This window comes from Xiphophorus couchianus, chromosome 17 (genome assembly GCF_001444195.1).
Source record: "Xiphophorus couchianus chromosome 17, X_couchianus-1.0, whole genome shotgun sequence".
NCBI lineage: Eukaryota > Metazoa > Chordata > Actinopteri > Cyprinodontiformes > Poeciliidae > Xiphophorus > Xiphophorus couchianus.
The window spans coordinates 4,871,213-4,894,476 of NC_040244.1; the positions used below are offsets into that span (position 1 = coordinate 4,871,213).

Below are 23,264 nucleotides of genomic sequence, written 5' to 3' on the forward strand. Positions count from 1 at the left end.
GACATTTTCGACGTCATAGTATAGCAAGCCGTTTTTTTGGACATTTTCGACGTCATAGTATAGCATGTCGTTTTTTCGACATTTTCGACGTCATAGTATAGCATGCCGTTTTTTTGGACATAGTATAGCATGTCGTATTTTCGACGTCATAGTATAGCATGTCGTTTTTTGGACATTTTCGACGTAATAGTATAGCATGTCGTTTTTTTTTATATTTTCGACGTCATAGTATAGCATGTCGTTTTTTGGACATTTTCGACATCATAGTATAGCATGTCGTTTTTTGGACATTTTCGACGTCATAGTATAGCATGCCGTTTTTTTGACATTTTCGACGTCATAGTATAGCATGCCGTTTTTTTGACATTTTCGACGTCATAGTATACTATGACGTCCAAAAAACGACATTTTAGATTTGACGTCGAAAATTTAAAAAAAAATGACATACCACGGACATATACTATGACGTCGAAAATGTTCTAAAAAACGACATGATATATTATGATGTCGAAAATGTCCAAAAAAACGACATGCTATACTATGACGTCGAAAATGTCCAAAAAAACGACATGACATCGAAAATGTCCAAAAAAACGACATACCACGGACATATACTATGATGTTGAAAATGTCCGAAAAATAACATACTATGACGTCGAAATGTCCAAAAGATGACCTACTATATAAACTATGACGTCGAAAATGTCCGAACAATAACATACTATACAATGACGTCGAATATTTCAAAAAAATGATATACTATACTATGACGTCAAAAATGTCCAAAAAATGACATACTATATAAACTATGACGTCGAAAATGTCCGAACAATAACATACTATACAATGACGTCGAATATTTCAAAAAAATGATATACTATACTATGACGTCAAAAATGTCCAAAAAATGACATACTATATAAACTATGACGTCGAAAATGTCTGAAAACTAACTTCGACGTCATAATATAGTAGGTCATTTTTTTGACATTTTCGACGTCAAAATTATATAGTATAATATGACATCGAAATTGTCTGAAAAATGACATACCATAAAAACGAGGTAAAAAGACACAGTATAGTATGTCAAAAATGAGGTAAAAAGACACATAGTATATAGTATGATGCCAAAAACGTGGTAAAATTTCGCGTATTATAGTATGATGTCAAAAACGAGGTAAAAAGACACATACCTCATCATGTCCATGAGGCCAAACGAGACTGACGCCAAAAATAAGATCAAGAGATGTCGCAAATGAAATATTGCCTCTTGTAAAAAAAAAAAAAGACGACAGCGAGACCGTCTACTAAAACTTAAAATCTCAACAAGTTTAAACACCAAACAATTAAATACATAACGCCTAAGACTGAGTAAATAAGACACTCAAATACACCACCCATTAGCGCCATTATGGGTCTTCCAGTGTGTTTCCATTTTTGACCAAGAGGGGGCGCTCTACCTTTCAGTGAGAGGCATGCAATGGGATTGCTAACGTGCCGCCTGTATTCGCATAAAAAATAATTCTGAAATAAAATGCCGATTAAGTGTATGGTCAGACGAATGGCTCAACAAAACACCAGATGGATAGTTAAAATATTTACACAATAAGACTGAACATCTGGAAAAAACATAATTTTCATACTGTATTTCCTTCCTTCATACTTCTCCGGACCTGCAAAATACATTTAGCAAACTCCATACTTTTCTCTCACAGAGTAAAAACTAGTTAGACAAATTGAGTTCAAAAAATCTTTTTATTAGAACAATACAGCAGATATAAAGGTCTATTGCAAATCAAACACTCCCATCGGAATGGAATATGTGCTGCAATAGACAATATGCTCTCTGCAAGAGAAATAAATTAAGATTGATAAAACAAACAGAAAATGAGAGAAGAAAAATAATAGAACAAAGCAAGATCTTTTCTTCTTTTATAAAATATATAATGCAGAGAAGAGAAAGCAGATCACTCAACTTTCTGATTAAGAACTAGCAAACCTAAATTTCAAACAATAATTGAGACATAATTCAGAACAAAAGCCCAAAAAAGATTCTTTTTATGCATATGTAAAAATTTGGTATTACCTGAAAACTTGAATTGGAAAAGTTCACTTTTTATCAATCACCAAGTGTCGTCTCAACATCTGAGACTAACCACGAGCCCTTAAAGAAGCAGGAACTTTTTAAAAGATAACGTCATATTAAACATAACTGTTTATAAGTGACTTTGTCTTTGGTCACCAAGTGTTTATTACGATCTAACAAAGAAAATAAATAACCTGAAAGTAAAGCCTGCATTAAAGTGGATACATAAAACACAAAAGAAAAACAAATTCTAAATGAAAAAACATTTTCAAGAAGAAATGATCCTCATCCTTAATGAGAGAAACTCAGGATGAGGATTAAAACAAACTGCATCTGTATTTAAGGAGACTGCAGTTTGATCGCAATTATAAAAAAATAATAGATATGATCGAGGCATTGCTTATAAAAATATCCTGGGTAGGCTTAATATGTTTTAATAAATCATTTAGAGGAGGGTGTAGAAAAAATAATTTTATATGGGTAGAACAGAAATAAGATTTACATTTCTATAGATAATTTAACAGTATAAGGACGAATTAAAGCCGCTACATATAAAGATTGGTTTTTGTCTTTTGTTGTTATGCTTGTATTTTTGTTTCAAGATTTTGGATCAGTATTCAAGGCTCAGACAGAAATTCAGTGGTCTACTTGTCAATGTTTATTTAACCAGAAATGTGACCCCTGAACAACTGCGACAAAATATCAATTGCTAATATTTTGCTAATGTTTTGTCAATTTTCCTGCAAATCTCAATTACTTAAAAACAATCTAAAGCTGTGAGAAAGAAATCCCACCACCGCCATATTCATTTCCCTGCCACCGTACGGGTGGACACCCCTACCCCACTTTAATTATCATGTAACATATTGATTTATTCTTATTTTATAACATGTTTTTTGTCATTTTTTTTTTATAAATTTCATACAAATCTATAACCAAACGTTTAGAAATCTTATTTACATTTTTTTAATTAAAAGAGACTATGAACCTTTTGTCCCATCCATCTTAACTTACAAAGCTTAATAAAGGAAGAACTCTGAAGGCCTTTTTCACTCAAACATTTTCAAACCTCATCAGAAAGTGACTCAGAAAAACAGCATTCACCAATGGAGAGGGGAAAAAAACACACCACCCAAAATGCTTGTGAAGTTGGTTCATTAATCCAAGAATCAGATCAATGCAAACACAAAGAGGAGTTTTTAACCTCCCGTTCCGTCCCAACCTGCTTAGCACAACAGGTTGCGGTAGAAGAAATGTTTGAGCCATAGAAACAGAGCCAGAAGTGGTTGGTGTAGAAAAACTCAGACAAAATGAGAACAAGCTCATTTTTTGTCTCAGATTAACAGCGCCCCCTGGGGGGCAAGCCACTGTGGTCTTCGGTTGCAGCGTTGGGATCTGTGTACGCTTCTGTCTGAGAAGTGAGTGAGGGTCTGTGCATATTATATGAGCCAGTGCCGTCTCGTATACTGTCAGTGAATGAGTGAGTCAGAGTGTGTTTATGTGTGTGTTAAAGCATGCCATTCTCAGTGCAGCCGCCTCCTGCAGTATACCGAAACTCCTGCAAGTTAGAGACGCCGTGAAAATGGACGAAAGCCCCGGCGACTACCAGGATGTGGAACAGCTGGTGGGAGTGGAACTGTGACAAAAAGAGAAACACACACAGCAGCAATGAGTGGGGAGACATACTAACCACAACATACTTATCACATGCGTTTGTTTGACACTCACCCAGATGTCACACTTGCCAGGGAAGAACCTCTCTGGGATGCGAGCAGCGTACAAACAGGCGCCGGTGATGTAGAGCATCGCCATGAGAAACAGCCAGCCCATCTGACCGATGGTAGTGGCTTTGATCAGACCCTCGCTGATGACAAAGTGAAGGGTGGGAACCACGCCGCTCAGACCCAAACCTACAAACACTCCTAGGAACAGACAGGAGAATTCAGTAGACCACAGAGAAAAACACGAAACAGCATATGAGGGCCGGCATCTGTCATTTATTCATTTCTGAAATGCCAAACTGAAGCTTAACCTTACCTGCTCTGACACCTCTGTACTGTGGAGTAGCAAAAAAGTCACACTGTGAAACTGTGATGGCAGCCAGACCCAGGACACACACAATTATCAGGTAGATGAAGCAGGGCTGAGGCGAGCAGTAGAAAGAATAGTACAACCAGGGGACGAAGGAGCCCATGATCAGGAAGGCAATCCCACTGTAGTCCAATCTGAACATAACATAAGTCAGTTAGTAAGAGTCTTTTACTTTCACTGCCACAAAAAAAAAACAGTTGTGTGTCTTACTTGGAAAAGACTCTGGACACGCCCTCCGAGTGACAGTAGACTGTGTGGAAAAGCCAGGAGAAGGAGAGGCAGAGGATGGCTCCGAGGAAAAACATCCCAATTACTACCTTCTCTTGGAGTGGAGCCACAAAAGACATGTTGGGTCTGAACATGTACATGAGACCCAGGCAGAGGAAGAACAAACAGCCTGCAGGAGGGAGGAGAGAGGAACAGTAACGGAAAGAGTGAGAATAAGAGGAGTGAATCATAATAAAAGGGAGAACATTCAGAAATAGATTATGGTTTGCAGTATTACACTAGTTTTTTTGTTTGTTTTTGTTTTTACAATAAATGTATTCGGCTGTAAATATCCTTAACTGTAGCTCAACTGTAGGTCTGGGGCTCCCCTGATGTAGATGATTTATCACACCACTAGATGGCAGAAGAGAGCTCCAAAAAATAGTTCTGCAACGTCGGCATAAAACGAACGAGTTCAGCCAAAAGGTGCACTGAAAAGAGCACCTTCTCTCCGTTAGTAGATTAAATGTTCAACTTAGTCTGAGTCCTTGGCATTCAATCAATCATACTTTCAACAGTTCTTATGCAAGAAACTGAAACTGCTTCTTAAGCGTTTTAAACAGTAATTCTGTTAGCTAACAGATTATAGTACAATCTGGCTAAATATGAAGATTAAAGGATAAACTGAGAGAAAGTTTCTATTTCAGTCCTAATTATGCTTTGTGCTGTAAGAGCATTGTTCTTTAACGCATTCTCTTGAAACAAAACGTTTGTGTTTGGATCACAGATGGAGGTTGGGATGAGAGGGTGAGCTGCGTACCTAGCAGGTGCGTCCAAATGTTCCCCGTCTCTGTGTGGATTCTGAAGATGCTCTTAAAGCAGGCGCGAAATGAAGGCATCGGTGGTCTGTGGCCGTGAAGCAGGAAGTCGTTGTCTTTCAGCCAATCCGGGAGCACGTCGTGAGGGATGACGCGCCACCTACCCTCCCACATCTGTTTGGTAAACAAAACACCTTAAATCATTTTTGCCCAAAGACACCAAGAGCCAGTAAAAAGTACACGATACAAAAGGCTTTAGCTAAACACAAGATGTTCTTTATCAATTTTATCATTGTCTTTATATCTTTATCCTTATGGTGGCTTAATAAATGGCAGAAATTAGGAATGTGTTTTTGTGGCACTGGCTTCAGCACAGGAAATTACAGCTGGGTGTAATATCTACAGAGTGTCCAGCGAAGATTTCAACATCACATTATCGGATTCTTGTGGCCTGATGTAAGTAAATTAAGTGAAGTCTGATATAGTAAACATGACAGACAGAGAGAGGAGAAGCGTCTGAAAGATTAATTGCAGTCATTTACAAACTGCTGGCTGTGACTTTAGAAGACAGAGTGTATAAATCTACACACTCCAGCAATATCAACTAATCTATTAATGGTAGGGACCTGTTTATGCAGGATGACCTTTGTGTATACTTGCCTTTTTACTTTCCAAACTATTGCAATACACACACAAGTCAAGTACGAGTTTATATTGGTTGTTAAATTATTCACAGTGGTACATTTTTGACAGCTGATGTCAATTCTATTTTCAAAGCTGTCCGAGTAATTAAGAGGCCCAGTCAGGTGTTCTACTAATGGTCCAGATGACAACTGGCTCTGAGCAGCATAACAAAGCAGAACTGCAGGCCTCTGCTGCGCACATTTAAGGGGAATCAAGCACATAAAGTGCTACTGACAAGGTTAAGACTGGCACTGCAGCCAACTATCTGCAAACTGGATATATTAAACCAGGGTGCTCAATACGAATCCAAAAACAAGACGTCAATAATAGCAGGTAGAGATTGTTTTTACAACCCATTAATACAATAACTATAGTTAATGACTGTATAGGTTTATACATTTTCAATTTTGGCCCATGTCCAAATATGGCTCGTTAGAGTCCGTATTTACAACTTGGACATCATGGCTATAGTTTACTTTAGGGCACAAGCCTGTCATATTTTTTATGGTTTTATTACTAGTTGTTTTTCTTTTTACTGTGTGGATTTATTGAGCGTCTTAGTAAAACAAACACCTGGGTGAAGCTTAGTGAGAAATATGAGTTAAAGCTCATATATCATAAAGCAGTCACCCTAAACATGTGCACACTAACAGAATTAAAGGTGTAAAAAAGTACTTTTACCTTATGTACAAACTCCTCCATCCTTTCCATGGCATGGTGAGCTTGCAGCAACGGAGTTCTTGCCATGAAGCCTTCGTCGCTGCTTCTCTCATCCTCACTCTGATCCCTCTCCTCTCCTCCTCTGTCATCCTCTTCATGGCACTCGGGGACAGACTGAAACAGGGCAGACAGACAACATTAGACTGGATTCACACCAAAATATACAGACATTTTCTTGAAAGGTAGATCATGAGAGAATGTTTGCCAAAGTGCCAATTAATCACGTTAATGAACGTCACAAAGGAAAGCAAACAAGGAGAATTGGAGAATCGACTATAAACCTATTGGACTTGTTTTCCCTTCCCTGAAAGGTTTTGGACTCTTTTGTGTCAAATAATTGCTGTACATGTGTAACAAAATAAAGAAATTTAAGGGAACATAAATAAAATGGGATGGTACACAGTTCAATAAGACTTTTAAACTACTTAAAAGAAATTCTGCAGCATTTGCGACCACTTTTGAACCTTTTAAAAACATGACTTTTATTTTGTAATACCATTAAAAATGACTGCAGATGTCTGGATTGGAAGAGTAGGACCAAAGTTGATCAATTATCTAACCTATGAAAGATTATACCTTTTATTTTTAAGAGAATACAATGGCTTTATATTGAAATATCCACATTTGAAGAAATTTGGATTATAATTATACACTATCATATAAAATATTCAGGTTTTACTTTGGAGTGTAAACGCAAACCTTTTTAAAAGAATGACTGTTCTGATGCCTGCGCATATATGTTAGAAATTTGAAACCTATTCCAGAAATAATCCAAAAATGCACTGGATTCTTAAATAATCGACCAACAAGGACATTTTAGTAACAGAACTGATTTGGTTAAATAAAGCAGACGCAGCCAACGCCTGTCAATCACAAACAGGAAGCTCAACAGTCAAAAAGTGTGAATTTAGTTGAACGACTCGAGACACAGCTAGGCAGTCAGCGCCGCCTGGTGATAAGTATGCAGTCATTAATCAGAACTGGTGTACAAACAAACAACAGACGTAACACACACACACTGAAACAGCGATGCTCCACGGAAAAACAAAAAAGAAATCAGGTGGAAAACCGTGATAAGCACAGCAGTGGAAACAGCTGAAATCATCCAAACCTCCATTGCACACGCATTACTTTATTATGAACGAAGATAACAGGAAAGAAAAATGCACCTTCTGTTGTTGTTTAAGGAGGAAAGAAAGTGAGGAAATTCAATGAGACAGAAATAAAAAATGAGAATGTTGTCAGATGCAAAACCTATTTTTTAAAAACGGAAAACAGACCAAAATATCCTCTGGATCAGCCCAGTTCCTGTCTGCTCTTAGAATGATGCCCCTTCTGATGAAATGTACTTCTCAGTTTCTGTGGTTTATTTTTCCATCTGCTAATGTTAAGATTGTACATGTATCAATGGTGCTTAACCATGCATTAGGACTTGTTTCAGTCAGCTGCAAAGAGCACACAGAGACAGCACTCATGCTAAATAACTTGCAAAAGATGCTAACGACAGCTCATGAAGTCCACTTGCAAACATTGTCTTACATAGTAAAATCAGAATTAGCTAAAATTGGTATCAGCAGATCAAAGATCGTCCTTAATTTTCTGATTAGTGAATCTCAAATAAGATTAAATATGAGGGGGAAATAATTAAACGTGGAATCCCCAAATTGGGTTTCTTGTTTTGGTCACAGCCGTTTCGGTTGATTTTTAGTTGGGGCAGGAGGTCTTAAAATTGGTTGACAGACCACAAAACACAAACTAAAACCACTTCTTTTCTGAGGAACGTTTCAGCAGCATGAAGTCCCGTCACTGAAAGCCGCAGTTGTGAGGTTTAGAGGGAGATGACACAGGATGTCTGAGTGACGTCTGCTCATGAGGAGCTTCTGTTAATCATCAGAAAACATTCAAAGTCTGAAACAACCCATGTTCTTGGACATTTTTATGTTTCTTACATTAAATCCCCTCAGAGATCTGCACATGCAAGCTGTGACCTAACCTCAGCTATTCAGCCTCCCACTGGCCAGAAGGGTAAAGGCTCCGGGGTCAAATTTCACTCTGTATAAAAGTGGCTGGATGTCGGGCCAACGGTATGAACCGTCCCCTTTTGGAGGCGCCTAGGTTGGCTGCTCATCTAAAACACCAGTTATTTATTCCCTGCATCACAGTTGGAGCCATACTTCAGCAGAAAGCCTTTCCAGTTGTTCTCAGAACTGATTTCAAAGAAACAACACCTGAAACTCCTAGGGGAAGATTGCATGAAAAGCCATCGGTGTGTTTGCATAGCACATCACCCGCACACTGGAATCCAGATCCACGAAACAAAATACTTTTCCTAATCGCTTCCTGGAAAAATGCAAGTGTAAATACATTTGATTTTTTTCAGCCCAGCAGAAGGAAGATTTCTTTTTCTACTTTCACTAAGGAAAACATGAAAACCAAGCTCATCTTCATATTTATCTTTTCTGATAATATAATTAAAAAATTTTGCTGAGTAATTTTGTCCACTTAAGCAATGTTATAGTTGGGGTGTGTGTACACAGATGCTCACACTACGTCTGATAAAGAAGGTTGGAAGCCTTATCAGTGAAATGCAGACACATCCTGAGCTGAATTACAAAACATGATCATTAGAATTCCTGTTTGTTTATTTCTTTGGGGCATTTTGATGGAGTGAGGCAGAAGAGTGTCATAGAACAATAATTTAACATATATACTGTGTATCTATATAGATATATCTATATTGACATATATCTATATATACACACCAATGATAGTCAAAAATGTAACAATGTGATAAAGCTGTAAATCAGTGAGCCACTTTGTGAATGTTGCTCAGGTTAAAAGTGATTTTTAATTGGGGCCTTTACTCGAATACTAAGAACAAATGCAAAAACAACACACAGCACATTTTTAAGATCAGATACTTAATTTGCCTCAATTATTTACAATGATTTTCTTAATTTTGGACAATAAAACTACATTTGTATGGATAAAAAGGTTTTTTCTGCATTCCCCACATATCTTGATTGATAAGCAGTGATAGGAAGAAAAAAGGGTTTGAGAGCTCTTTCTACCTAGAAGTAAATCAGGATGTTTTTCTTCTGATTCCCAGAAGGCCAGACTTCTTCTCTGCCACAGAGAGCATATGTCATGCTCCCCTCAGACTCATTAACTCCATGTTGTTCTTTCTGGTCAATTTCACCTGACTAATGACTGGTTTTCTGCAAACACGCCCTTCACATGCTTGCATTTTGAGGTATCTGCTGCTTGATGGCCTTTAATAGTGAGTCAGCAGGAGCTAACAGTATAAAAACAGAGAAGGAGCAGAAAGCTAAGAGAAACACAGATGAAACTCTGGAAAGTCTGAGAGTTGAACGTGCCAGAGAGGGAAGAGCTCACCCCTGCACACATTAACCCTCAAGGCAGGGCAGAGATATTCAACATGTGACTCACACATGTTCACTGCCATCTTGGGATTGTAGGAAAAGACACTGTGACCCTCAGTAGCGGCCTGTTCTCAAGACAGGACCGTGTGCTTCCTGTTCTGACCAGGTGGAGGACGTGAATGCTCTACAGGCACAGCAACAGAGACCCTTTAAAGTAAGAGCGCTTAAATCTGCCACTTTAAAGTTTTTGTTGTCCATGGGATTACGCAAGTAAACTGCATAATCATCCACTGTTACACCATAAAGTTTCAGCTAATTTCACTTCCCTAGCAGCTCACATGATTTTTTAAATAGGCTTAATAGAAAATGTTTGTACAGAATTTGAACCAGGTGAAGATACAACTATTCCTCTTGAGGAGTTTTAGAAAGAACATATTTACAGACAAAGGTGCAAAATGTATATTTTTTTATACAGCTTTGTGTTACGTATTGCTCTGAGTGTGTTGTTCTTTCATTTTTTTGAGTTTGTATAATCCAGGCAACAATTAATTGATTCCTAAACTAGTTGACGATTATTTCAATAATCATCACGATTAAACTGATTAACTGTTTCAGCTCTATTACCCAGCAAATTTAACAAACTTTATACAAGTACAAAAGTCTGCTTGTCTTATAGAGATGAAATTAAAAGCTGCAAAACTGAATCTGAGAGCAGTTCAGATTTTTATGAAGTTAATTTTCTAACTGTGGATTGTAATGTCTACTTGTTAGTTTTATTGGAAGCCATCAAGTTGCTTTAGAAAACAACAGAACAAGTCCGAATAGTATTTTACTTCTGTCATAAAAAATTATATTAAAGCAAGAACAGCTCCAATCGAGCGAGTGCAGCTGAGGACAGAAGTGTACCAGATGAAATCTGGTGGTAAACAGGATGTGGAATACCAGCCTGAAAGCTTCACCACACACACACACACACACACCCCCACACACACACACACACCAACAGACAGCAAGCCGTGAACGAGCGAAACGAGGCCTTGTTTAGGGGACAGGGGGGTTGGAAACCATGCCTTGTTGTGACCGAGGTAGGTGTCTTCTGATGCCGTCTCAGGTTTACGTGTTGTGTTACAGCAGGTAAAAAAAAAGGTTGAACCCCAACACACACAGCAAAAAAAAAAAAAGAAAGATTGTGTTTCAGATGGTTCTTTCTTGCTGAAGAATAGAATTGACCTATTCTCTGTGTGCTTACACACAGCACCTGAAAACGAACGAAGTGTTGTCTCAGTGGGTCTGGTGCATTAGTTTAACCGGGTCAATAGTCAGATTTGTTTGCTCTCTTTCCAGTAAGGCCGCCATTATACATATAACAACAGATTTCTTTATGGATCTGTTGTTAAATAACAAACCATCGCCATTAACTTAGAAAGGACCTGACTGATGAAGCAGAGCCAGCTTCATCATAATGCAGCTCTAATTGCTACAGCACGGTGTGAGTCATCAGAGCCTGCAGAGCCTTGAAAGTGGTGCGGTTATCAATAAGTGGAGGTGGATGTTGGGAACCTTGGACAGAGAGGCTCGTGACCAAGGCATGTAAACTCAAACTGCTGCTTGTACATCTGACTTACCGTAATAATCCATTATATTGCAGCAAACTGAAAAAAAAATATCGAGAGTCGATTCCTTTCCTTTGTTTGTCTTGAAATAAGATTGATTTCACTTCTACTACTAGCGCTACTACTCAAAATAACTTCAGGAAATAAAATCTGTCCCTTTTCATTTTTTAAGTCATGTTTTTCTGCATGTTTAAAGTTTTTACATTTCCCCAGAGAACCAATAAAGCTCTGTTATCTGATCTCTGCTGTAACTCTTTAGGCTTACGAGTGACTCAATAGTACTTTAAAGGAGACTCCAAACTTTTCCAATTCAGCTTCAAAAATCAAGTTCAAAATTGCTCTTTAGAAGATTTTACTGAGTTTGAAACATAATCTGCTAATCACTTTACATGTTGTTCACAAAGATTTGAAATTTTCTTTTTTTTTATTTAAATGAGAAAAGGCAGTGATGTATAATTTTGTTTTCAAACAGCCGGACGGATCAGCTTCACGCCCTCAACTTCTTAATGACTCCTTTTACATTATTAACGTTAGGATGCGAGTTTTGGTTTTGTTTTACAGTGTGACCCAGTAAAGCCCCGCCATGCCACATGCCTCTGAACAAAGCCCCAAAGCTGCTGACAGCAGGCAGGTGTGTGTGTCCTGTACTCACGCCATGGTGTGAGGGGCACTCTGTGGTGCTGAGGTGACTGGTTGAAGAGCCTGAGGTGTTGGGTGTGTTTTTCTCCTGTGGACTCATGGGACCTGCAGGTGAGCAGTTTGTGGCATTTTCTGTGAGGTTAGAGTTTCTGTGTCGCAGCACGAAGGCCGGGCCCTCATCTGGCCTCCCGGCCCTGACAGTCTCTTCTTCGTCCAGCTTGAGAGGCTGGACTGCCTTCTTTATTTGAAAGCAAGAAGGATCCCAGCTGGAGCTGGACAGAAGACTGAGGGGTGCAGCCACCAACCGAAAAAAAATCTGAAACGATTAGAGTGGAAAGTTCAAATAAAAGTCATGCAGGCAGGTCAAAACTCAAACTTCAATGTGTTTTATTAGGAATTCATGTGGTAGACCCAACACAAAATGGTTCATTTAAGTGAAATGGAAGGAAAATATATATAAATAGAGCTACTTGTCGCCATGGCTGTACATTTTTTGTGGTGTGTCTACCAGCTTTTCACATGTGGAAACAGAAAGTTTTACTCGTTCTTCGCAGAAAGAACTCACCCTCTCAACAACTTCCCAACCTCATCCTTACAAGAAATGTATAAAAACCTCCCCTCTGCATGATGCTGCCACTGCCATGTTTTACCACAGTGTCTTACAAAAGTTTTTTTCTGTCCCAGACATGGCTCACATTGACTTAATGAGTTGATTTCTGCAGCAACTGGTTGCACTTGGATTTATTTAGCTGAATTAATTCAATTGATAATTTCATGTACCTTTGGGATAAATAAAATATTATTGAATTGAGCTTGTTGCAAAATGTATGAATATTAAATACCTGGGTTGTAGCTGAAGTTTCTGAACTTGAAGATGGGTTTGAGTCGAGGCTTTATGGGACTAAGCTGGAGAGGAACTGCAGTCCAGAGAGAAACTGAAGGAAAGAAAAAACAATGACTGATGTTAGTCCCAATTTACTGCAAAACAATACAACAGATCAAAAGAAAAACAACAATATAACATCAACGTAAAAATGTAAAGATAATTCAAATGCGGCAGACAAAAACCAGTTAGCTGAATAAATCATTCAACACTTTTAACCAGTCCCAAACTTTAAACAAAAGATGTCAAGTAACGGAAGTCAGCCTCCAAAATATCCCTCAGTGTCTTGTCTGAATCACTCCATTACGCCATCCACCCTAAATGCTGCGTTTAACAAGAGTTGAAAACAATAAGAAGCTGCCAACTTGCTGTCATGGTGAGTTGCTTCGCAACGAGAGGTGTCAAGGACAGCAACAAGACATTCACATACAGGAAGATGAAGTATTCCCCGACGGCAAATTGTTTTGCACTCTAGCTTTCCTCTTAAACAGAGTTAGCTGTTAAGAACCAGAGTTAAAATGTGAGCCCATCTTTAAATAGATTAAAGAAGCTTCCGATGGAAACAGTTGCATTAAACTTGTAAACAGTTCTACAAAGAAGCACATGCTGATATTTTAACTGCAGGTTTCCAAAAGGGACGACCAAAGCTTTAACAATTTGGAAATAATCAGGAATGCAGCTGCAGACTCATTTCCACATACTGTTGCTTGCTATATGTTTACCTCCCATCTTTCACCGGGCTCCAGTGAGGCCAAATCGATGTAAATATGTCCCAAAGGTTAGCACAGGGCTGCTTCATTTAAACTCTCACCCCGCCCCACACAATACATTAAAGCTCATTACTCTCAGTGGGAAAAATAACCCTTCAGGTAAACCAGAGTTTCTTCAACACATTTTGAAAGAGGACTGAAGGTAATAGGAGAAAGAAACAAATACTACTAACATGTTTTACACATGAACCTTCAGAAAGCAATGTTATTCACTCAGGACCCTTTTTTCACTCAGTGACGTCTTATCAATTTCTATTTCTGCAGCCCAACTATTATCAAAAATAACTGTAGCACTTTTCTCTGGTAGCCACTGCCACATTTCCTGTCGTGTTGGAAAGTTTGCTTTCACAGATACTTTTGATGTGATTTTTTTCAGTCCTAGTTTAGCCACCAGGAGGATAGACTCATGTGATCGCAGAGCGAGCACAAACCATCCTTTTGACAATTTGAAAAGGTCTGGAAAGCAGAAAAAAAAAATAAGGAAAAAGTAAAGAAGCATATTTATCCACCACTAAACGAACATCGTTCACTTTACTTTGTACGAGAAGTTTGATGTTGCAAGAATGTTTTTCATTCTACGTTGTTTAGTATCCTGAGGAATCAAAGACTCACGTAATCATTGGCACTACTTGTGAAAATAACAGTAGCAAAACAAACAGAACAGTACAGACTGGCCCAGCCCCAAATTAAGATAAAAAGGCTCATTTGATGGAAGTAAAGATATGGAAAGAACACAAAGCAAGAGCTGCTTCACACACCCAGTCCAGGACGTGCTTACAAGGATCTGAACCGACCGACTCCCGAGTTGCTTTAGCCCCTACAACAGCTGACATGTTATGTCTGACCACAACAGGAAGCAGAATGAGTCATCGAACTGTTTCATGCAGGGTAACTATGATCACATTGCTCTCAGATGGGCAACTGGTATCATGCGAGCTTCACTTTTACACTGAAAATACCACCGTTTAAGAATCGGTTTCATTTCTACATTAAAGTGTTCCAAAATATGCAAATTTTCCTGTTTCAAATATAGCTATGAAAAAAGTATTAATCTCACTCAGAGTCATCATTATCATCATCAAGTGGCATTTTTACATCGATGATTTTAGCTCTAAGTTTAATACCCTACAATACAGGCTTAGGTACCAGAGTGAAAGCTATTGTAATGTTGTACATTATTGAAATTACAGCCAAATAAACCAAAATAAAAAGCTTAATTCAAAGGAAACCGGGGTCATGAATCAATCAGGTATTTGTGTGCAAAACATCTTTGACTTTGTTCTTTCAGGCTATTCTTAGCGTGGCGTCCCAAATCTCATTTTATCTGCTCTGCATGTTGCTGCTTGTTTTCGTCCGACAAATTCAAAGCTTTATGCAGCTACCCAGAGTTAGAAGAGGAGGCAGGAGCGCCACGCCTTTTTTAATTTTATATTTTTAAAACAATTTGAAAGCAGTCATGTGAGGGGTACTCACTGATGCAATGCAGCATGTCGTCGCTTTTCACCCTTAATTTAAAATGTGTATCTTTTGATTCTGGAAAATGTCAGTCTTGATTAGTTGGAGATAAGTACTCTGGTCAAAACATGAAAATGAAAACATGCACTCACGAGTTATATATATATAGAAACAGAGCAACTGAGGCCACAGGTAATGTGGGGTCAGTTACTGGTGTAGAGAAGCAAGCATAAATCAATCACTGTATCCAGCACTGTAACTTCACAGAACTCAAATGAAGAACTGCTGAAAACCAAATAAAAGGATCAATACAAAATGATTTGCACTGTTTTTACAAGTGGTGCAGAGATCCCAGCTGAAGAAAAAGGAAAATGAAATAGAAAAAAAAATAGTTATAGAGTACACCTCTGCTCTGGACATTAAGGTGTTGTTTTGGATTGTGATATCTTATTTCCACTACAGACTGCAACTGTTATTTACTTACAAATACTAATTACTTAGAAACGCCGCTCAACAGAAAGCATCGCAAGTCACAGCAAGCCTTGTGACAAAGGTTTGAACAAACTAATGAACTTTTTTCCTTTCTTTCTTTTTTTTAAAGAGGAACTTCAGCAAACTAAAGTAGGTCAAATATTTGCTTGTGCGTAAAAAAGGAGAAAAATACATATATAAATAACAAGAAACCAGTTTTACCAACCCCGTCTCCACTTTTAACTGTGCTTTAGGCCTGCATGAATAGGTGGTGTCCTGTAATGACACACTAACATGTGGGTCAGAAGCAGTTTAAAAGCAAGTACTGTTTTCTTTACTCTCACTCAGTAGGAAGTAAATATAGGACAAAGGTCAAGCTGTAAAACAGCAGCACTGCAGAGTCAGGTCTATGTACAGCAGGCAAACATGTCAATCTACCACTGATTACTATAACATGTTATCAGGAGGTCAACAGCAAAGTCATCTTTACTCCTCCCATTTCATTTAGGAATCTGATTGTTAATTAAAATATTGCATATCTAAGTATTTTTATGTGAAGACATTTGATGGAGAAAATATGAACGGGTTTATCAGTCTTCTCCATTAGACTCACTTCAACCTATTGCTGTTTTATGTCAAAGAAAGTATCAAATCTCTGATCATGGGTCAAAACTGTATTGGTTAAATACAGTAAAGAGTATTAGACTAAAGTTTTGTAATAATTAACAATAGAAATACAGTTTTAAATCAACCTCAGGGGTTTCTTTCCTGCTAAACACCACATTCCAGTGACGACAGCCAATGTTTTTTTTTAATTTGAGGAAATGATAGGAAGTTTGACGGCATGCTGCTTATTCAGAACCTGAGCTCCTTCTTCGTATTTGCTGCTTTACTTGTGAATGTTCGAAACTGTCCAACGGCATGAAATTTTCCCTTCAATGTGTGCTGGCTGTATGAGTCATTTCATCAGACATGGCCTGCTGCCTGCGTCTGGTACGTCATCGCTCTCTCCCCCTAACACAGACTCTCACCAAAATGTGTAACACCAGATAAACACACACATTTCACAGAATTTCGCTCCCACACAACAAATGCATGGCCTTTTTAATTTCTTAGTCACAACTCCTTAAAGTGATGATATAAAAGACAAGTTAGAAGACGACATTGAGCGGTAGACTTTAAAGGGTCACTACTGCATTCCCTTGTCTTATTTTTGTTTCTACTGAAAATCCTACCTCAGCATGACATTCTGTTTTGCACTAACCTGCAATACAAGTTTTATAAGCCTAACAGATGACCAAGTGGCCAAGCCAGTAACACTGACTCACAAACACGTTACACAGGCTCAACTACTCAAGTTCATCAACACAAGCCAACAAAGATCTTCGGTCTGTTCTCACAAATGTTTTGCTAGCAAGTTTTCTTACAGCGTGAAGAAAAAAAACAGAACAAATTTAAAATCACTTTATGAAGTAAAGAGGAAGATAAATCGCTAAGAGATACACCGATTAGGCTTTTTCCAGGCCGATACCGATGTCAGATTTTGTCAAATACCATTTTTGTTGAGCAGAAAATAAAGGACTTGTAGGATAATCCCCATTACATATTAGTATTTGCATATAAGACTTATTTAATTAAGGGGCATCAAAACATTTCCTGGTGGTGGACTGGAAATGGTGGCAGTTCTTAGTTTGACAAAACATAAAAGGGGGGGGAAAAAAAGATCCAACTTTTCAGTATTTGACCAGCTGTTGATTGATTAAGAGTTAAAACGAGCCACTTCTGATCGCTGGCTGATTGATTGGTGGATCTTGACCCAACACGGGTCAAAAAGGCAAAAACACTTTGACCTTTGACAGTGACATGGAGCTTGTCTACTCATCAGTCCAGAATCATAAAGATAAAAAGATAAGACTGGTGACAACCTGTTTTGGACAGTGACCTTTGGACGACATTGATGACCCTTGCCACTGTTCTGTTGCAATATCAGTCTATTAGTTTAAACTCACACTTTTCTTTACTTCCAGGAAAACATAAATAAAAACACTGAGTTCAGGTTGTTAGAGATCAGACTGTGTTGTGGGAGTTTTCTTTAACCAAAGCAAGAACCACTCAGAGTTGGTTAAAACCATCCATCCATCCATCCATCCATTTTCTGTTCACCCTTGTCCCTAACGGGGTCGGGAGGTGCTGGTGCCCATCTCCAGCTACGTTCCGGGCGAGAGGCGGGGTTCACCCTGGACAGGTCGCCAGTCTGTCGCAGGGCTGGTTAAAACCACCTTTACTTAATTTGGTAAACCTCAAACTGATGCTGAATTTTCCCACAACCTCTGCAAAGTTTGGTTGCTTCAAGATAAACAACATAAACTCACTGTCAGGTTTTCTGTTGCCCATGCAAAAATGTTTGTGGATCAGGCATAAATATGCTTTCCAGACTTAAATGCAGGTTGTGGTTGTAGTGCGTTACGTTGTGCGTCCCTGTGGTTGGGGGTTTCACACCAGTATCCATTTAAATGTGGGGCAGCTCTGCAGAGAACTAAACCTGCTGTTTGAAGCCTGATGAATGGTTCGGCTGTTCAATACGTCTGAGACACAGGCATTTCAACACGGCACACTCCAACCAAACTATAATATTACCCAAAATACCATTTCAACCTCTGTCTCCACAAAGCTACAGCTGATCATAAATAATGAGTAGTGTTGGCTTTGAGCTGAAACCTCATTTGGGTGGGGTTCACTTTTGGGGTGCAGTAATGCGGTATGATTCAGGAGCATCGCCCAGCTAGCTTCTACATAAAAACGAACCGCTAACATCAAGAGCAAACGGACAAAGTGGGCGTCCTCTGGTGTCCTGATACAGCAGGGACATTCTGGTCCAGCTGCCAGGAGTCTTATGATTGAGACCGGAACAAAGAGAGACAGTGTGACGAGCATTTGACACAAACACACACTCGTTCTCTGAGTCGAGACGCAGCACAGATATTGTACAGATATTGTAAGATATTGTCAGGAACACACTTCTGATAGGCATGGTATGCTTTAAATCCCTTAAATTGTCAATGTTTACAAGTTTTAAAGTAATGACAAATAAAAAAATTGATGTCAGGGGAAAAACTTAAATGCCAACACGTGTATTTATGACTAGATTTTATGAAATGTAAATGTTAATGCTGGTCCCAAGTTGATAAAATATTTTCCTCACCAAAAGACAATTAAATTAAATTAAATTATTGTAGTAGAAGAATCAGAAAGCATTTCATGCTGGTCAAACAGCTTCAGAGGTTATTAAATAGATTATTTGAATAAAAAGACAAATAATTTCAGCATAGAAGGCTGAAATAAATTTTGTTACCAAATAAAATTATGTTATTTGGTATAAAAAACAAGGGTCATATTGAAAAATAATTGGTAAAATCATAAATACATTTTACAAATATCTTAAATAGGATTCAGCCAATCTAAAAGAAATCTCTTTGCAATTTGATAGGTATTTAAGTAAGAATAAAATGATAATACCAAAAAATCTCTAACACAATTGATACATTTTTAATGGATAAAACATAAAAATAGTTTCAGTCTAGAATTAATAAATTATTCCAATTTTGATAATGTAATAAAAACTAGTCTTTATGCTTTATGTGGACAAATTTTATATATACATCAGATTAAAATAGTGATCTTGTGTTTTAACATAATTTTAGGAATTGTGACAAAACAAACTAATTTAAATTTGTGGCAATAAAAAAAGTGGATATTATACCACCTCTGGTATTTATGATGATTTTTGTAAACCTAAATTATTCGAAATACCCTGACTCTTTTTAGACACCAACTGTCTGACATGAAGCGCACACAAAGTCTAAATTACTATTCACAGATAATAAAAAGCTGAGCTCCAAGTGTGCATGAAGCCAAACCACTACTGACAGAGGGAGCCCAGCAGACCACAATAAGGTTGTCAGTCCTGCTGGTGAACAACCAGAAGTGGCTTTAAAGCACTAGGTGGTAATCCAAAAGTGGGTCAAATGAAAATAACTAGTCTCAGAAGATAAAAAAGAGCAACATTGAGCTATTAAAAATACATATTCCTTTTGTGTATGCAGCGTGAAACTGACTGAAGAAGACCACATTATTAATAACTGTTCACCATTACCAAATTTTGGGTTTTCCAAACATCCCTAGAACGGTGGGCAATTTATCTGCAGTCTTTGACGATGAATTAAGTCAGATTATGGTCTAGTTTGTAAAATAGTTGCTTATTCCTTATTTAATCTTAAATTTTAATACAATCAGAAAGAATTTGCTTAAAAATGTTACTGCAGCTGCAAAAGATTCCTATTCAAAGATTCCCTAACCCTTTAAAGGTGTTTCATGCTTTAAGATGATTACTGTGTCCATGGATAAAGCATTTAAGTCTTGATAATCTTATTTATTTTGGCTTATGCAAGTATTGTGTCTGTACATTTATACAACCGCAGGTGTCAGTGTAAAGCTTTGTAAATCGTGTTTTTCACCAAACACACTCAGACACAGGTTTTAGGCTGCTTTCTGGGTTGTTTTGAAAATAAATAAAAGCGGATGACATAAGAGATGTGTAAAAAAATAAATAAAGCAGCTCTTCTCTTTCTTGATCAATCACCTTCACATTGATAGATCTATTTTTCTATGAGCTATGTTTAGCTACTCTCCTGGCTGGCACACTTTCAAACACTGACATCATTACACATTAAATTCACCACAGAGCTGTACTTTGTCTATGACATATGCTCAATATCAATGTCTTGCAGGGTGGGAGTTGGAGCACATAGCAGCTTAAGCAATAGTTGCATTCTTCGGACGAAATTCAGGGCATATTTTTACTGCACAATCTTGCAAAACGTTGATTGTGAAAGGCACTGAAACATCAAATAAATTATGCAGTAAATATCTGCTCTGAAATTACAAGATGAATCTGTTTGTCAGTTTAAAAATGAACCAAGTTCCTGGAGTAATGAAAAACAGCTTAATAAGAACATAACGGTTATTATTAACTCAGCCTCATGATTCCACGCACTTCAGTTTCATTCTGTCACTTTGGGTTAGTTGTAAATGGAAACTTAATCGAGGAAAAGAAACTGTATTAAATATGAATTTCTCATATAGGTAGGTTATTGAAAGAGTTTCTATACTGCCGAAGTTTGTGTCCAAGACAACTACCCAGACTATAAAATATTTATAAAATGACTTCATTCCTGAAGAAGACTGACTGAAAATTGGATGTTGCACCATATACAGATGGAGAGAAATATCAGATATCTAAAAATGACAAGTTCTGTCTCATACTCCTAGAGATAAATATTCAGCTGTGACTAGTTTACTACTGGTAAATGTGTTTCTCAGTGCTAACAACTGTTTGACAACAAGCTATTTTTGGAATATTCTGGGAAAATGCTTAACATTTTCTGATGCAATACAGTAATGGTTCAACACATTAATAAATACTTATATTTTTACTTAAAAAGTTAGATGCACATCCATAGGGTTGGCTAGTAAAATGTAGTTTTCTGGGTAGGCTACTGGTATAAGTGCGAATCAAGGTTTTAAAACATCATACTTTGAGAACTACACAAAATTTACGCTACACAACTTCAACAGTTTAAAGTGACTTTAATGGAATGTTAAAACGCTAAGGTCAGCCCCTCGTTCACGAGACACACAAATTCATCTCATTCCCGGTTGCAGAAAACAGGTTTGGTGTGAAAACTTAAGGTGTGTCACTCATTACTCCCATTGTGATGAAGCTGTATTTACAGCAGGATAAAGTATGGCCTTTCTGTTCTAAATAAACCAATAAGCTTACATTATTGTTACAAGATTTTTGTGTAAATGCCATAAAATGTGTGTTATTTTAAATCAAAAATACAGTTGTTTGCTATTGTAAGGAGGTATTTAATCATTTCAAATAATTACAGAACAGTAATTTTTGTTCTGTTTCTGTTGACAACCTAGCCAGGGTTACATGCTGAAGTTTCAGCCCAACAAAGTGCGTATTTAAACAAACCAAAGAAAAGTAACTATTTGTATATAAAGCTAATAGTGTGGTAGGTAATATGTTCCATTATTTATATTCCAAAATTGAGCTTATTTGATAAGTAGTTCATGCTAAATTACCCCACAATTGGTCTAGAAATCATCTAAAAAATTCACAAATACAAGGAAGGGCATGCAAGAAGAACTCATGGTAGAATTCTGTCTAACTTGAAAATAATTCTAACATACTTATTAAAGTCTCTTTAAATTCAAAAGTAATTTAAAAAAGTTAATAACGCAGTAAGTTTTGTACCTGGTATTTTCTGTACTCCTATTTTTTGCTGACTTAAGTGAGCAAGAAACAGGTGGAAATAAAGATATTAATTATACAAGATTCACTTGTATTGAAAAACTGAAAACAGCAGCTACTTGTCAGGTACTTAACAACTCACCTTTAAATACCAAAAGGGAAACTATCTTCGCTAAAATAACGTCAAGATGAGAAAAGTAAATTAATAGTGGGAGCTCAGAGATCCCAGGTATCAACTTAACACTGGCGAGCAAGACAAAGAAAAGACAAACTCCAGACAGTCTACCTTCCACTGACGGCGCCAACTTTTACCAATTTAACACAAGACAACAACAAAATTGTGTGTCATCTAGCTAACATTACGCTAATGTAAAAAGTAACCGTAGTTACATCTAGAATGGCTAAGAAAAAAAGACCCCAGACATACCGCAGCCCTTCAGCAGTCTGTGAACATGGTTTGTTTACACCGAGCTAGCGAGCTGGCTAGTTCGCTGCCACGTCTGACAAAAGCGAGAAAAGTAATTTAGACAGACTATGTTTGTGTTGACAGCTTTCCCCGTCGCACTCAATGTCTTTAAACATGCCAAATAACAGGTTCATGTGTATAACAATGTCTCCCAAAGACAAAGAAAAGCTTTGTTTTTCGGGGCTGGCTAGCAGCTTCTAACTCCTGTTGTTTTGACAGCCAGAATTAGCTGGATAGCAAAGCTGCTATTCAGGGAGACGCTAACGTTACATTAAGGAAAGTATGGGGTGATATTTAACAACCTAAAACAGGACATAAAAACAGCACTGATAATCAACAGTAACCAAATACGATTGGTAATATTCACCTGCTAAGAATATCCGAGGAGAAATCAGTGCTCTAGGTGATGTTAAAAGAGTTGGCAGAGAGTTGTAGCTGCCACCCAGCTCCTCTCCAGCCTAAACGGTTACTAAGCGAGCTCCCTTCCAGAGCTCACTCACCTACCGGAGGGAGGCGTTCAGTCCGTGACGCTACTCGCATGAGCACAAGACATCCAATCAGATGGCTCTGCGAAGAAACTGACCAATCAGCGATGACCAGGAACAAGACATAATTCTTCTATTGTAGTTTTTAACCAAAGCTGTTACCCAAAAGCAAAA

General features: G+C 37.8%; 1 protein-coding gene across 2 annotated transcripts; it reads right to left on the reverse strand.

Annotated features, from left to right (window-relative positions):
• Window positions 1-1,738: 1,738 nt before the first annotated feature.
• adipor2 (adiponectin receptor 2) lies at window positions 1,739-23,129 on the reverse strand. 2 transcript variants are annotated; one of them, XM_028043846.1, is made up of 9 exons: window positions 22,973-23,129; window positions 13,084-13,176; window positions 12,255-12,557; window positions 6,568-6,720; window positions 5,205-5,376; window positions 4,388-4,574; window positions 4,124-4,311; window positions 3,815-4,008; window positions 1,739-3,722 (listed from the first exon to the last, which is right to left on the reverse strand). In XM_028043846.1, exons 3-9 carry the CDS (start codon window positions 12,339-12,341, stop codon window positions 3,594-3,596), a joined length of 1,110 nt encoding a protein of 369 aa, XP_027899647.1. In that variant the 5' UTR covers window positions 12,342-12,557; window positions 13,084-13,176; window positions 22,973-23,129; the 3' UTR covers window positions 1,739-3,593. The 2 variants fall into 2 exon arrangements, with proteins under 2 accessions (XP_027899647.1, XP_027899648.1); XM_028043847.1 differs by lacking the exon at window positions 22,973-23,129 and adding an exon at window positions 16,047-16,071.
• Between the last annotated feature and the right edge of the window lie 135 nt (window positions 23,130-23,264).

Excerpts from the sequence above, each read along its gene's own strand:
- adipor2 (XM_028043846.1), bottom strand. The coding sequence starts at position 12,341 with ATGAGTCCACAGGAGAAAAACACACCCAACACCTCAGGCTCTTCAACC. Across the intron at positions 6,721-12,254 it reads AGTGCCCCTCACACCATGGC|TCTGTCCCCGAGTGCCATGA; the intron begins GTGAGTACAGGA and ends GCCCTGTTTCAG. Across the intron at positions 5,377-6,567 it reads TGGAGGAGTTTGTACATAAG|ATGTGGGAGGGTAGGTGGCG; the intron begins GTAAAAGTACTT and ends TTTACCAAACAG.